At 35.1% G+C, this 17,092-nt stretch overlaps 2 protein-coding genes across 4 annotated transcripts in view; one reads left to right on the top strand and one right to left on the bottom strand.

Moving 5' to 3' along the window:
• LOC128223876 (uncharacterized) overlaps positions 1-4,738 on the top strand; it is a 33,996-nt gene extending 29,258 nt beyond the window's left edge. For both annotated transcript variants that reach the window (XM_052933316.1, XM_052933318.1), the window contains exon 9: positions 1,738-4,738. In XM_052933316.1, the coding sequence (XP_052789276.1) occupies positions 1,738-2,602 (865 nt within the window). In that variant the 3' untranslated portion in view covers positions 2,603-4,738. The remainder of the gene's footprint in view (positions 1-1,737) is intronic.
• Positions 4,497-17,092, bottom strand: part of LOC128223877 (G-protein-signaling modulator 2-like) — a 37,379-nt gene continuing 24,783 nt past the window's right edge. For both annotated transcript variants that reach the window (XM_052933319.1, XM_052933320.1), the window contains 9 exons: positions 13,013-13,155; positions 12,296-12,419; positions 11,797-11,912; positions 11,184-11,448; positions 9,991-10,117; positions 9,310-9,497; positions 8,632-8,788; positions 7,525-7,718; positions 4,497-4,934 (listed from right to left, as the gene is read on the bottom strand). In XM_052933319.1, coding sequence (XP_052789279.1) covers positions 4,743-4,934; positions 7,525-7,718; positions 8,632-8,788; positions 9,310-9,497; positions 9,991-10,117; positions 11,184-11,448; positions 11,797-11,912; positions 12,296-12,419; positions 13,013-13,155 — 1,506 coding nt within the window. In that variant the 3' untranslated portion in view covers positions 4,497-4,742. The remainder of the gene's footprint in view (positions 4,935-7,524; positions 7,719-8,631; positions 8,789-9,309; positions 9,498-9,990; positions 10,118-11,183; positions 11,449-11,796; positions 11,913-12,295; positions 12,420-13,012; positions 13,156-17,092) is intronic.

Here is a 17,092-nt window from a genome sequence, read left to right as displayed (position 1 = left end):
TATAAAATATAAAACGGTCAGACAAAATAAAAAAAAAATCATATCTATAAGAATTTGCCCGAAATGTTAAAAGCTAGTTGTACATGTATCTGGGATATGTTTGAAAGGGACACCTTACATTTGGACACATATTGTTTTACGTTAATAACTCTTTGGCACCAAAATATCAGATACATTTAAAGATCACAAAAAAACATTTAAAGATTGAAAAATATATTCTGCTTAAATTGGGGTGCGAATGGCCGGTTAAGTTAAGGCAGAAATAGAAAACTGACAACAACACCTCACGCCTACAAGGACTCATACACAATTATAAGGATACCGCAACCTTTAAGCCTTTTGTTGAATCGCATAACTAATAGTATTCAATCGTGGACAAAACAGACAATATTGTAGCATAATTATATCAACATATCACAGGGTTCCTTCAGTTAGTATCTTAGTTTAAACACTCCTAATTATTTGTCACACTTTATTTCGTCATACCTAAAAAAGCATTTTACAAAACAAAAACAAAAAAAAACATGAGTGAGTCCCTTTAACATTGAGCTTATAGACCACATTTGTGTTGAGTCTGACCAACATTTTGCTTCTGACCTTTTTTACATATAATTATTTATAAAAATGTACACCTGTAGAAAAACAGGACAATTAATGACGCATCTGATAATTCTATCTTTACTAAAATATGTACTTGAAATTTTGTCATATTCCATAACAGTACATCAATGAGAAAACTTTGATATAACATTCTCAACATGACAGATGGAAATAATATTTGTCAGTTTTGAATTTACAATTATATCTTAATTTTTAAATAATAGGTCGCTATATTTAACATATTTACTTTAAAACATCTCAGTTTTCTCACGTATTGTTTAATAATTCATCGATGTCTTGTTAAGATGGAATTAATGTACAGACACAAGCAATACTATAAGTTTTTAATACTTAAGAACTTATGGTGGCATATAACTGCCGTAAGGTAACCTGTTAGCGTTCGCGAATTGTTTCGTGCTAACCACTTAATTTTTCGCGATATATTTCTAGCTATCTAGTTTTTATTCGCCTAACTTTTTCGGAAAATAAATATCATAAGCTGTATATGTAGCTGTATATTTCAGTAAAATGAGCAATACTAAAGTACTTAATAAAATCGATTGTGATATAAAGCTCATTTAATAACCTTACCGCACGAATATGCATTGGGAAATATTCATGTTGCATTATTATTGTTAATATTTTCCGCACTAAACCGCTAAATCCTTTTATTCCGAGACAAAATACGTGAGAACGTTTATGCCATTGTCCAATGAGGTAACATGTCCAAGCCCCACTACCCCTTAAGTTCCACCGCCATTTTTAAGAGGCCATGAAAGGGTACCCCTGGTGGGGTTCGAACCCACTACTTCTTGGGTGAGATGCTGATACCATATCGACTAGGCTATTACTTTATTCATTAACAACCGTGGTCTCAGTTGTCGACTCAAGACAATTACATAGTGACGATGTAGAATTGCAACTACTAATTACTGCCTAAACTATTTGAAACTGTTATGCTTAACACACTTTACCATAAATTATAAATCCTTTATTCATAATATCACACTCAATGCGTTAATGAAAATAGGCCTTGTTCAAAACATTATTTAAATAACATCATTAGTATCTCGAAAAATTTGTGCGTTTTGTTGTTACCAGTTATATTTACCTTTTCAACACAAATTGTCTTTGCAGTTCTCTCCCGGTGGTTTCCCAGAATCATACAAATGTTGCTTATCAAGCACAAGCGTCTTCTCATCATGGGATACCTTCTCTTGGGTTTGTTAAGAACTTGAGCATAGATCCATTAATGGTAAATTGTATAACAATACTCTCTGAGAGATGTTTGGTCGTTTCTACACACAGCAGTATGGTATACAGTTACCACCGACAACAAGGCATAATAGCTCATAACGTAGAGCTAGAAAGCGTTGTACAACAATTGACAACAGTAGATGAGAATAAGGTAGTTGGTACTTTACCCTCTTCTGGTAATGTAGTAGTGATCAATGTTTCAAATACAGGCGTGCTGACAATATTAAAAACAATAGATGTTGGCATGTCCTGTTGTGGAATAGCACACAGTAGTGGACATTTGATCATTTCCTATGATTCAGGCTATGAAGTACGCATAATGGACATGGATGGAAATGTGGAAAGAACGTTCAGTGTAGAACAGGGTATATCTCGCAATCCATTTCTGTCTCTTTGTTCAAAACTTGCGTTGAGTCCAAACCATGATACCATTTACATATATAACCGTAATAATGCCGCGGTGACTGCACTGACACGTGAAGGTCGTATTCTCGGTGTGGTGGAGTTGAACACGTTTACGTTGCCAAGTAGTATTGCTGTGGACTCTGTAGGTCGTGTGTATGTGTGGTGTTTGAATTCCAACAGTCCATTGCTTGTGTCACCAGAGAACGGTACCGTTACCACGTTATCTGTAGTGGGGAGAAATAGTACACGATCAGAAGATGCGAGCTTCTGTAAATGGACTAATAGCATCTATGTTGCAGGTATACTTGGAGTTCGTGTATTTAAAATCAATGACTTATAAACGTTAACTTTAAACGAAATATGTTTCAATCATTTATTCATTGGTTTTCAAACATGTGTATACATGCGTATATATACATGAATATGTACATGAATCTATAAAAAACGTCTAATTCAAATATTATTTTACTCTATCGTTTATATTGAACAAGTTCACACTGACTGAGATTCTATGCAAATGAAATGAATGCAACAAACCAAGACATTATTTCCCAACAACAAAGAGTTATTTTAAGTATATCGCAATTGCATTCAATATTAAACTCGGATGTGTTTTGAAAATATCGCAACAAAAACAGATTAGAGTCTGTAAACAATATTCAAATTGTTTAATAACTATATTTTTAACAAAAGTGTACAAATGTGTCCGAGAAAAATATAGTTATAATTGTTTGAATACAAATCTTTTTCTACTGTTCATACTTTAAACCAAAGGTCAAATAGCGTTCAGTATCTAAACAAAATTGATTTTTTGTGTGTTTTTTTGAAAAAAATAACAATAACAAAATGGAAAAAATCTAGCTTCTTTAAGTACTTCAAATATAATCTTTTGAAATTTCTACATTTCAATACATGTATAGAATATAATGCAATCTGCTTTGTTTGTGTCGTTACAATATCACTCTTTTGTAAATAGTATAGGTAATTCATATCAATTGTACCCATTGATTGTGTGATGCATGGTGATATGATTTTATAATGAATGCAGATGAATAGATTGCATTTTAGAAATGAATCTTCAGCACATATTTGTTAAGTTTTCAAATATTGATAAATATTGACACAACTTTGAGGTTGAATGCTAATAACCTAGTTTAACACTCTCTCTATTATTCAATGTTGAGACAAGCTTGCGGTTGAGCGCTCATGTACTAGTTTAACACCCCATGGAAGTCATGGCCTCATTTTCTCGAAATATCTTATCAATAACACTCGTAAAAGCTTAGTTCAATACGTTTCATAGTTTGTACAAATTGTGCTATTTCAAAGTTTCTCCATCTAAATAGTTTCGAGATTTTTAACATACTTTTTTTAAGATAATCATGGTAAACCATGTTTTGGTATATAAAAATAAGTTCGAGCAAGTAATTTAGCTTCATTGAATATCATATTTTAACCAGTTACGTTTATGACATTTCGAGAAAATGGGGCCTGTTTTGCTGATCGTTTCATAAACAAAAACAATATAACCCAAGCATTAATCAATGAAATATGTTATAATGCATGTGTGGTCCTTACGTTGTCACCATATATATGGACATTTATTTCTGTATTCTTATATTACATTTTTTTTATTGATGTCTTTATTCTTTTTGTACATTATTTTTATCTTATTACATCCCAAACACAACGGTAATTCATAAGATAATTGTGAAATGCTTAGTGCATATTATGCCGCTGTGCTTGATGTTTTATTTAATAGTTCAATTATTCGCTAATTTAACCATTTATTACTCTCCGTAGAGTGTTCGACCGACTAAATTTGTATAAGTACATGTTGAGTTGAAAATCAGTTTTCAAAAATAACATTCGGATCTCTCACAATTTAATCTGAGAAAAATCACTCTTATACCCAATTAAGGTCATTGTGGTTGCTACTGGTAAATGAATAATGTTAAGTTAAACATAAAATACACTCTCGATTAACACTTACGGGCCATTTATTCACTTAGATTATTCCGCAATCTTTCTTTACTGCTAGAAAAATAATCATGTTGTTATTTTTGCATCGGAATAAATACTGACAGCTATCGAGTACATGTGAAAACCCTTAAGACTAAATGAAATGAAATTCGGTGGATGTAAGAAAATTGTTTTACAGCCCATTTCCAGAAATATGCTATCATTATTGAAACAAAATGGGCGAATGTTGGAAATAATAGAATAAAATACTGTGAACAATGAGGATTTATTAGATTTAGTGCTCTTCATAACTAATTATTCAACATGATTATATGCTGTATATCTTTGGCATTGGGATGAAATGCAAGTTAAATTGTTGAGATTTTGTCTATGACCATTGAATGAGTGATTTTTGTGTACTTTGTGAACAAACATAGTTAAGTTTATTTTTCTAGTTAAACTTAAGTCATGAATGTCTGACATGAATGTTCTAAAATAAAGAATAGAAAAATAATTGTTTATTTCTTCTTTTTCTTTATTGAAGATTGTTTTGTGGGTATTTCTTCTTCTTTATCCGGGAGAATAGTTCTTTGCTCCTCAAGCCGACTCGACTGAACTTTCTGTATTAACGAGAAAAAATCTTCGTCGGGAACGGTGGGTGCTTGTCGATTGTGGGGTAAAGCACTTCGCTGGTCATCAATTCTTGAACCCTGAAATGTATGAAAATAAGAATATAAGATTTATATGAAAACCAAATGTATGCATCAAACAAGGTTAAAAACAAGAGATGTTTGTCAAACATTATGCCCCCCCTGAGCGCCATGTTGTCATGATTATATGGACAATTGAATGAAATATGCATGGACCGAAATGACAGCTGATTTGTTGCTGTTTTAAGATTATGACCATTAAAGTGTGAGGATAAAGTGTGTTATGACCGTCATGACCTTTGACTCTATGAACTCAAAATCCAGAGTCATCAGCTGGTCACCAGAAACCTAAATATCAGGTTTGAGGGCCATGGGTGCAGGCATTGTCAAGTTATCACAAGACAAGTTTTTTTCATTCAAGGTCACTGTGACCTTGACCTTTGACCCGATGACCCCTTAAATCATAAGGGGTCATCTACAAGTCAGATGCAACTCCAAGTCAAGTTTGAAGGCCATGGGTTCAGGCATTGTTGAGTTATCACTCGGACAACCTTTTACCATTCAAAATCACTGTGACCTTGACCTTTGGCTCTTTGAATCCTAAAATCAATATTAAAGGGTGATCTACTGGTCAGGCTTAACATCCATGTCAAGTTTAATGATTATAGGTTCTTGCATTGTTGAGATATCAGTGGGGGAAGATTTGTTAACTTTTTTGTGTTAAAGGTTATTGTGACATTGACCTTGGCCTGATGACCCCCAAAGTCGATAGGGGTCATCTACTGGGCAGGCCCAACCTTCATGTCAAGTTTGATAATCATAGGTCCAAAAATTGTCGAGTTTGCTTTCAAATCACTGTGACCTTGACCTTTGACCCCTAAAATCAATAGGGGTCATCTACTGGTCAGGCCCAACCTCCATGTCAAGTTTGAGGGCCATGGGTGCAGGCATTGTTGAGTTATCACTTGGACAACCTTTTATCATTCAAGGTCACTGTGACCTTGACCTTTGGCCCAATGACCCCTAAAATTAATAGGGACAATCTTCTGGCCAGGCTCAACCTCCAAATCAAGTTTGAGGGCCATGGGTGCAGCCATTGTCAAGTTATCACTCGGATAACCTTTTACCATTCCAGGTCACTGTGACATTGACCTTTGGCCCAATGACCCCTTAAATCAATAGGGACCTTCTTCTGGCCAGGCCCAACCTCCAAGTCAAGTTTGAGGGCCATGGGTACAGGCATTGTCGAGTTATCACTCGGACAACCTTTTACCATTCCAGGTCACTGTGACCTTGACCTTTGGCCAGATGACCCCCAAAAACCATAGGGGTCATCTCCTGGTCAGGTCAATTCTCCAAGTCAAGTTTGAGGGCCATGGGTGCAGGCATTGTTGAGTTATCAATCGGACAACCTTTTACCATTAAAGGTCACTGTGACCTTGACCTTTGGCCCAATGACCCCCAAAAACAATAGTGGTCATCTACTGGTCAAGCCTAACCTCCAAGTCAAGTTTGAGGGCCATGGGTGCAGGCATTGTTGAGTTATCACTCGAACAACCTTTTACCATTCAAGGTCACTGTGACCTTGACCTTTGACCCATTGAGCCCCAAAAACAATAGGGGTCGGCTACTGGTCGGCCCAACCTCCAAGTCAAGTTTGAGGGCCATGGGTGCAGGCATTGTCACGTTATCACTCGGACAACCTTTTACCATTCAAGGTCACTGTGACCTTGACCTTTGGCCTGATGATCCCCAAAAACAATAGGGGTCATCTACTGGTCAGGCCCAACCTCCATGTCAAGTGTGAGGGCCATGGGTGCAGGCATTATTGAGTTATCACTCGGACAAGCTTTAAAATTATTTTACCATTAAAGGTCACTGTGACCTTGACCTTTGATCCGATGACCCCCAAAACCAATAGGGGTCATCTAATGGTCAGGCCCAACCTTCATGTGAAGTTTGATGACCATACGTCCAGGAATTGTTGAGTTATCACTCGGACAAGCTTTGGTCTACCGACCGACCGACCGACCGACATGCCTGTGCAAAGCAATATACCCCTCTTCTTCGAAGGGGGGCATAATTAGAATAATGGTTACAAAGTATCACATTAATTTTACTATACTGAACAAAAATGCCTCGTCTGTTGTTCTTTTTGCCAATAAAAAAACGCAACTCAAAAGATTTGTCTTTGTTAAACGTGCGTGTTTTGTCACTAGCAACATGTGTACCAAGTTTCGACGTATTTGAGTTACTGCGAAAGTTAAAGATTTTGCACAATGCCGACAAAAAAGGCAAGGTTAGAACAAAAGCCGGACTGTTTTGCAAAACGGATGATCTAAGATGAAGAAATTAATTAAAAGCACCCCTTGAAAATAAAAAAGTATGAAATACAACGCTGCAAGCAGATGCGAACACTTGTCTATTTTCCTCAGTGTTTCGATAACCGTAACTTGGAAATGATAAACATCATGGCCAGCAATGCATACTGCCACTGGTAAGATCATGAATAAGATTGATGTGAATATCTTGGAACATTTTTCTGTAATGCCGTCTTGCCAACATCAAGATTTTGGTCTTGCTAACACCAAGCCTATGGCAATATCTTAACAGAAATTTTCGAAAATGCAATAAGCTTAAATGCTCATACCTGACAACGCATCAACATTTCAAAGAAATTGTCGTCTGGAACGTCCTGAACATTGCGCTGTCGCAGATATTGGTTGATCACAGTCTGTGAATTGAGTCCCGGGAATTGGGGAAGTGTTGCTCGCTGGTCGTTCATTCTAGACCCTTGGATTCCCGCCACCATGTCCAAGAAGTTTTCACTGTCTGTAGTAGACACTAGGAAAAGAGATAAATGCGGTTAATCGTTTGTTTCAGTGCCACGAGGGAAACACTTGGTTTCGATAAAGTGTATAATAGGATACTCCAATGTATGCAAGCATTTGGATATGTTTTTTTGTGGTTTGTAAAAATTTGTAAGTGAAAAAAAAATGATATCAATAAGAAACATGTCACTGTTTAGCTCTAACATCAACTGGCGTACACATTTAAAAGCAATATCGTGTTCAGATTGTGAGAAAAATGAGGAAAGGGTTCCATATAAGCCTTAGGCTTTCTCCTAAATCATTAACATGTATATACATGTATATAACAAAATAAAAACAGTTTAAACCAACGCATCCATATTCTCGTTTAGAACTTCGTATCAGGCTCTCCTTTGGACTTTCTTTACATGTATTACTTTGGCCATTTATCAACGAGGGTATGTCAGATTTATATTAAATGTCACAGACTAAATTGAAAAGGTTTTCTTGCAAAACAAATAAACAGATTCTATACTGACCAATGCAACTATTTTAAGAACTTAAAATGAATTCGAAAGATTGTTCGAAAGATTGCCATACTGTCATTAAGTTAAGGCACCGAAGTTTGACTTGAATACATTGGAATAAAATGTATTAAATATCCTATTAATAACCCATTCTAGTCTAAATTTAGTTTCTATCTTAATTATGTCCAAAACTAAGGACAAATTAGAAACAATATATAAGATTTAGTGTTTTTACACAGAAGTATGTGGGTTTTTTTCTAAAATAAAGTCAATGAAAATAGTCTACGAATAAGGTTAAGCAATTAAAGTATATAACCAGTGAGATATCTTATTATATAAATTAGAGAAATAACGCACATGTTTCATGATGTAAAACTTTTTTATTTTAATATCAACCGAACCAAAAATGCCGCCACATACCCATTTTAGCCTTAGTTTGTTCATTCTCCTTATTCTCTGACGTAGAGATACCGTTTTTCTCCCCAGGAATGGTGAGACTACACCGTTGTTCATCAATACGACGACCTTGAAATTTGCTAAGAAGATCGAAGAAACCATCGTCTTCAGGAGATAGCGTCTGAAACATATTATTATAACAGAGATTAAAACCCCCACAACTTATTGCTTGTTTGTTTTTCCCATTGGAAAATGTATACATATAAGGATTGAAAATTGGGCACAAAATCACTGGACTGAAATATTTTACATAAACTATCAAATGTTTTTCGGGAAAGCGTAACAATATCGAGCCCAGTTATGTCAAGATATTGGAGCAGCTCTTAGAATGAAGGAGTTTTGTCCTTAAATGAGCTTTGACCTTGAACGGCATTGTGCAGACAAGGCTATTGTTGGAAACCGTGTATGCTTTCTGAGTCACAGACTGCCATATCACGCATAAAAATGACCCTTGCGATGGACTTACGCCTATAGACATGGGTATTGCATTCGACATTTCTTCTCATAGTGATAAATGGTGCAAAACCTTTTTTTTTCAATGCACATGGCACAGTAACAACTCTCTCAAGCCATAATCAGACTTACGTACGCAAATACAATAAAACAACATAGTGACACTAAGCCTACTTGAACAAAACCCACCTCTATCATTGAAGATTGAGACTTTGGTATAATTGTTTCCGAGGCAACTGTCATGGATTTCTGAACTTTGGGTATCTTCGGTCGAGCGCCCCCGTGATTTGCGGTTGTGTCTCCTTTTTTATCTGGCGCGAGTTTCATAATCTCCATTTGTTCCATGCTGTGGCGACGTGAGATTCCTGCCCTCCGGTCTGGTAATAAAAATGATACATTTCCTTATATAGTTCTAAAGAGTTTCAAGAATAAATTAAGCCCACTTAAAGAGACCCAAATTGCAAAGATTGGTGCTAAGTTTATACACGGTGTATTTCACTCCAGTTGCCAGTTGCGAAATACATTTGGTTCTAAATTTGGAGCTTAGAAGTGCCAGTGCGACCTCAAAATTTTTGAGGATACTAAATACTTCAAGACAAATGAAAATCAAGCCTGCCGAATTGCCAGACCATTTACGAGCTGGATGTGTTGCCTTTTGGCAGCATTTTAGGCCATATTGAACGACTGGACGAAAATAAATGATCATCTTCTGACTATGACCAAAGTACATACAAAGTATGAAGACTCCACAAAGACTACATCAACAGTTGATAATCGGAAACTATCGTGTGACGTTGCGGTTAATGTTGCTGAAAAGTAAACCCTGTGTGTCTGTAATCACAAGTGACACGACAGTGAACACAAACTTACACATGCCAACATCTAGGTGGTCCAGAGGAGATGGCCTTTCTCCTTCTGGTCCCGCTTTTATCCCAAGCACTGACTTCAGATCTGCTAGATTCATCTGGGCTGTTACCTGCCCTGTCTCGTCACCAATCTGTTAAATTGTGAATTTAATGTGAAATAGGCAATGAATATATAGATGGCCAAAGACCAAATAAAAATGAACAGGATCTCAAGAAGATGCCTGTTGTTGTTTCGTAGTTGATGAGGTAGTTGATGGATGACCACGGGTCACAACTGATGTAAACAAACAAGAAAGGTATTTTTTTCTTCTACAGGTGTGAACTATTTTAGATTCTATTTGCTTGTATTTGAATGATGCAATCATTGGCTAAGTTGTTCTACGAAATCCGTCAAGTTGACATTTTGGCCAAGGATTGCATCATTCAAATCTAAAACAGTTTCTAAAATACTTTTTTTAACAGAAAAATATATAAATATTTCTTAGCTGATAAAATACTTTTCTATTTTCTGCTTCTATGCGTGCGAACTGTTATAGATTTGCTAGTTGATTTTTATTTTTGTTGGGATTTATTTTCTGAAAAAGCGTATTTCAGAGGTTAATTTGGCAAAAAAGCAGGGACCGTCGGGGGTACAGGTTACGGCAAAGAATGGGGAAAACCCCCAGCTATTACTATTGCGAATGTTAATAGTTTACTACAACTTCTAAAAATTCATTTTTGTTAATTAATATTCAATTACCAAAAAATGAATCCTTTAGGAGTTGTAGTAAATGGATATTCCATTGAAAGAGTTACCGAACATTCGAAAATCGATTTTGCAATTCGTATGTATCCCTAGATTATAGTGATCATTTCTTAATACATAAGATTTCTTGATACATATATAAGACTTTTTCTACTAACTCCAACTCTCGATTGTTAGTTTGTTAAGTTAAACCTGTGGCATTACTGAACAATTATTGAAGCCACAGTAATGGGCCTTGCCTTTTGTGCGTATGCATATTTTGCATCACGTTCACACAGTTTCAATTTAATATCTTAAACACGTTTTATTAAAATATATCCTAGATTTATTTTTGCATCACCTCATGGTGACACTGCCGGGACACCAGAGCTATGACAAAGCATCTTTTATCTTCGACAAACAAACAAGCAAAATAATTGCCTGTACCTTCAAAAGCCACTAGCAATCCCTACCTCCTTTGAAATCTCCAGATGCTTGCTAGCATATTTTATTGCTTCCTCGTTTAGCCCAAGGGCCGTGTGGGCGTTTCCAAGACTCCAGCAGGCGCGGCCTTCCCCGACCCTGTCTTCTAACTCTTGCGCAATTTTTAAGTGTTTCATGTGATATTCAATTGCTTTTTCATAGTCTTTTAACAATGTGTAAGTATTTCCTAAGCTATAGCAGGCTTGTGCTTCTAATGCTTTATCACACAGTTGTTTGGCAATTTGTAGAGTTTTCCTGAAAGATAAAATATTTTAAAAATAGTTATTAAATCAGTTTTCAAGACAAATGATGTACCATTTACACAGAAAAAGCAGGCTTATCATTTTTTGTTCTAGTGTTATTATTGAATGAACCAATTCATAAAAATATATAGTTTTTCAGGAATGTATTTTTGTCTGAATTCTGCAGCCTTTGAGCCATTATCATGTGGTTCAACTGCCAAATCTAATAATGCAACACCATCCGGATAGCTGATCGGAGGGTATATCGCAAGACGGTGTGTGATTTTAATATCCAACCAATAGGTGATTGACTATTGTTCATTTATTCATGTGCACACATGATTATTTCAACACTTCTTACCTGTAGTGTTCAGCAGCTACTTCAAACTCCCCGAGGAAGATGTGTGCATTCCCAAGGTTACTGTAGGCCCGTCGTTCGGCAGCTTTATCACCAAACTCACGAGCTATTGCAAGTCGCTGAAAACGAGAAGTCTTCATGAACATTTAATCCCTTAAATGGAAATATCATCTTCTAACAAGAAATGAGGGCGTCATGAATAAGCAGCATTTACCTCTTCATGGACTTAAACATGTCGGGCCATTGCAGGAATTGTTTTGTCTAAATTGCATTTATAAGCCTATGCACAAATATTTCCATTATAATTTAGTTAATTGATAAAAACAAAAAGGAAGAAGAAAGTGCATCATCTAATTTGCATTTTATATCAAGAAATGTTAAAATTTTGCCAAGTAAAAAAGTCTAGTTAAGTCTAACTCAACATATAAAGTGCCAAGGACTTATAAATGTTTAATGACTATGAACGCAACTGATGATTAAAAGGGGTTTTATCAGAAAATACCTCTTGATGATAGATGATTGCCTGGCTGAAGTTCCCAAGGAGGTAATGAGTGTTACCAAGATTGCCACACGCACGCCCCTGTGCTGCTCGATCTCCTAGCTCTTGGACTATATTAAGATTAGCCCTGAAAGTTCAGGTGATTTATATTGTTTGTGATCGCAAGGGAATGGAATTTCCTGCGCAATGTCATCAGATGTGGAACATGCTTAAGAATAACTAAACCCTAAAACGCGACTTGTTTAAATTTAAAGAGCCTAGATCATACTATGTCACAAATTCACAAAAACACAGGAAAAATAATCACTTCAAATCCTTTTTACTTTCGAACATGTTGATTTAAGTTTTTTTGGGGGCCAGCTTATAAAATACAAATAATAACAAGATGAATAATTTTCAATTTAAATGTTTATCAATATGCGATGATTTGCAATCTGAACAATTCCGAAGATGTTGTGCCCATTTAAGGAATGGATGGTGAGGTGTAAATGTTGCAGTTTAGCACAACAAAAACACCAAAGCCTTGGCAAAAGCGTTAGGAAGCACAGACCGACGCTTGAACTTCGATGTTTGCACTTCTCAGTAAACAAAAAGCCTAATTCAAAAATATCAAAGCCAAAGGCCTTGCTGACCATGTATGTATCGTTTCTTTCAACATATGCATTAAGTTCCATTGCAATATCTTGAATGGTCAACATTGAGTATACTTGTCACACTTACTCATAATATTCAGCAGCCTTTATCAGACATTCTTTGACTTCAAACGGGAACTCCCCAGGATCCTGATTCCCACTTCTTCCCGTGTGCTTCCCTTTTGCATGGTAGACATTTCCAAGGTTGTATAGGGCACGCGCCTCACCAATCTGAAAATTAAGGATACCTATAAGTCACTCTTCAAAATCATGGCCACAAATTTGGGGGCGGATATAACAGCATATCTATTCCTGATTCGTCCTTTATGTTTTTCCTTTGAGTTTGGAGACATTTTCCAGCTTGTATATAGCCCAAGAGCCTCATTTATCAAAAAAAAATAATGATATTGTTCTACAAACACATTTCAATTTAGTTCTGAAGTAGATGCTTGGTTATTTACTTCTTTTATGTTCCTCTTTGCATGATAAAATATAGGACTAAACATCCCATGGACAAAACACCCCATGTTATTTAAACAAGGTGGCAAATGCATCCGACATCATTTTGAGAGAGTAGTCAAAACATCCCACATCATTACAGTGGTATTCATTGGTACATAGATTTAAAAATCATACTTTCAAGAAAAATGAGAAATTATTTTAAAACTTACAATAATCTGCGGTTTGATATTTTTTCTACGTGTCAAAATGATGTTTCATGTTTTGTCCACTATGTCACAATGCTGTGGGATGCTGTATTCATCTAGTCAAAATAAGGTGGGATCTTTTGTCAGTCTAGCCAAAAAAGCATGGGATGTTTTGTCCCTTACTAAACGTCCCAGAAATACTGGTATATATACAAAAAAATGTACATTTGTCAATATCATTGTCTACCGAGGTCTCTCTAAAAAAACGGTATAAGCAAGCTCAGAGTCACTAAAATTTCACATAACATATATAAAGACAAACCTGATTTAATTAGCAGTCTGTCTTTTTATACCCACGGGAGATTTCCAGCTTTTACGAGGTCTGAGTTTCAGATATATGTTCTTTTCTCGTGACATGCTTAAAGACTTTATTTTTAAAAAATAAAGAGGAGTACTATCTGAAGAGCATTTGCACGTCATTAGTTGGGAGTATGACTTCCATTTGTTCTAAGATATTACATAATTAAACATCTGGCCCCAATTTCTCGAAACTTCTTAAGCCTAACCGGCTTAAGCTTCTTATTTCAATTAGCAAAAATACATACTTTAATTGATTTTTTATAAATGAGAAATGGTTTATTGTGATAATCGTAACGATAATTCCTTTCTTAAATTTTAAAAATATTTGATTGAGTATAAAAAACGCAAAATATTGAAAGACAAAAAATAGTGGTTTAAGCTTAATCCTGTTATAGGAGACTTAAGAAGTTTCGAGAAATTGGGGCTTGAAAATCATGCAATTTAGTACTGAAGTTTTTCGAAGCAAAGGAATATTGAAACTTACAAATTCAATATTTAGCATAATACATTACATTTTGACAGCTCCATTTCATACCTGCATGATTTAAAAGGAAAGTTTTAATCTTGGAAAATTACAATATTTCATTATTTTTTTTCCTGATATATTATTTAATCAAGATTATTTCAATTATTTTGATTTAACCTTATTTTCAACAGGTACCAATTGTTTCCCCAATTAAAAACACACTCCAATTAGTTTCTTTATATTTTGACTTTAATAGCCAAAAATCAACAATACTCCAGGCAGAGTTGTTGGACGCTACTTAATAAAACATAAGCATTAATTATTTATTCTATAACAATTATGGGAAAAAATCTTAAACTTCCGCCGATTGTCAAGAACAAAGGGAACAATATTATGGAAAATATATCTTCATACAATGTCATGTGATCTGAAGTACTGCATAAAAACTTTCTCCGATGTGCTTGTTTGTTTTTTAAACAAATATATATATTAAGTTACCTTTTAAGCAAGCAAGCCATTAACAATGTTTAACTAACATTAAAGACAAAAATCTAACAATAAGATACGATGCAGTTAACAATTAGACAAAATCCTGCAGAGAAATGAGTAAAAATAATATGGATATTGGCCAACACTTTAGCCAGAAGCACAACTTATTGACAAAACAATAACCACCATAAGTACATTAATGCCACTGAGTACTAAAAAACAGTTTTAAGTGCTTGTGTAACTTTCTTGAGAGCAAGAGTTGAATTTAGCATATTAAATGCCAACAATTGCCATTTTTCAGTTGTAAACAATATTAAAACCAGAATAACTTTTTCGGCCCTTGTTAAACATTTGAGAATTGTCAATTCAACATGTATACCAAGTTAAATTTTGAATCAGTCATGAATGTAGGAAATGTGAAGGCACGACAAAGTCGTGGCAAACAATGAAACCAAGGATAACAAAACACTATTACCTAGAAAAATGTACATGCAATGATACCATTAATAACAAGAGCCGTCATAAGACAGCGCTTTGACTTAGAAGTGAATACAATAACAATGTAATATTACCAAGTTTGGTCTCTTTATGTCAAACCTAACTAAAATTATTCGATACATTATAGGATGACTTTGATGCTGCCCTCCCACCAGCCCGCCCGTACAATGACGCAAGTCATTCAAATAACTTGATCTCCCATTGTGAAAATGTGGTTAAGAATATACAAATATGCCTTTCAAAAGAAATTTAAAAAAAAAATCAAAAAAAATCAAGGGCCATCATTTGTATTTAGGGTTAAAATGGTGTTATTTTTCTTGTTGTAAGATGGTCGTAAGTAATTTCGAATTTTATTAAGTGCATTGAATGAACAGTATAGAAGTTTTTTTATTAAAATCCCAACTTGCCCTTAACTTTAACTTGCCTAAAACTTTAACCTAAGTCAATCAGGAGCCATAACTTGTATTAAGGATATGGAGTTATGTAACCTCATTGGGGAATGGTCCTGAACAATTGTGTGAAGTATTAAGTCAATTGAATGAAGGGTATAGAAGTAATTAATAAATATCCCAACCTGCCCTAAAACTTTAACCAAAGTTCCATAGTCAATCAGGGGCCATAATCTGTGTAAAGAATAATATGGAGTTATCTAACCTCATCATGTGATGGCCCTGAATAAGTTTGTGTAGTATTAAGTCAATTAAATGAAGGGTATTGGACTTATAAGTGAAAATCCCAACTTAAACCGGCCGCCGACGCTGTGGCGAGTAGTATAGCCCTTCTTATTCTTCGAATAGTCGAGCTAAAAACGCTGACAAATGGTTACGGCAACGATAAAATCAATGAAAACTCTGAATATATTTAACAGATACTATGACAATCATTTTATGCAACATTATCATACATGTTACTATACATCAATGCTAGCTTATTTTAATGGATGGAAACCAAAGTTTGACCCCTACCCACCCTGTGACCCCCACAATGATATCCTTATTCTAGTTACCTGGTTTTCGCTAAAAACCTGGTTTTAAAACATCTAAAAATAATGCAATGATACAACAAATATAAACTCTGACAATTATTCAGTGCAACCATACCATACTTAATATAAACACTGACAATTATTGATTGCAAAAGTGACATACATAAAACAATACCAATAATTGATTACAACAGTGCCATATATAAAACACTGACAATTATTGATTGCAAAAGTGACATACATAAAACAGTCTGACAAGTATTGATTGCAGAAAGGCCAATACAAAACATTGACAATAATTGATTGCAACAGTGCCATCTATACAAAACACTGACAATTATTGATTGTAGTAATGCCAATATAAAACATTGAAATTATTTTATTGATTGCAACACGTTCAGTGCCATAAATAAAACATTGTGAATTATTGATTGCAACAGAGCCATATATAAAACCTTGATAATTATTGATTGCAACAGAGCCATATATAACACTTGACAAGTATTGATTGCAACAGAGCCATACATAAAACCTTGATAATTATTGATTGCAACAGAGCCATACATAAAACCTTGATAACTATTGATTGCAACAGAGCCATACATAAAACCTTAATAATTATTGATTGCAACAGAGCCATATATAAAACCTTGATTATTATTTATTGCAAAAGTGCGCGGGGGGGGGGGGGGGGGGGGGGGGAGAGAAACAGGGTTCAGTCCT

The sequence above is a fragment of the Mya arenaria genome, chromosome 17 (genome assembly GCF_026914265.1).
Source record: "Mya arenaria isolate MELC-2E11 chromosome 17, ASM2691426v1".
Lineage (NCBI taxonomy): Eukaryota > Metazoa > Mollusca > Bivalvia > Myida > Myidae > Mya > Mya arenaria.
The sequence above is the reverse complement of the archived record's forward strand: the minus strand, read 5'-3'. Positions and strand labels throughout refer to the sequence as shown.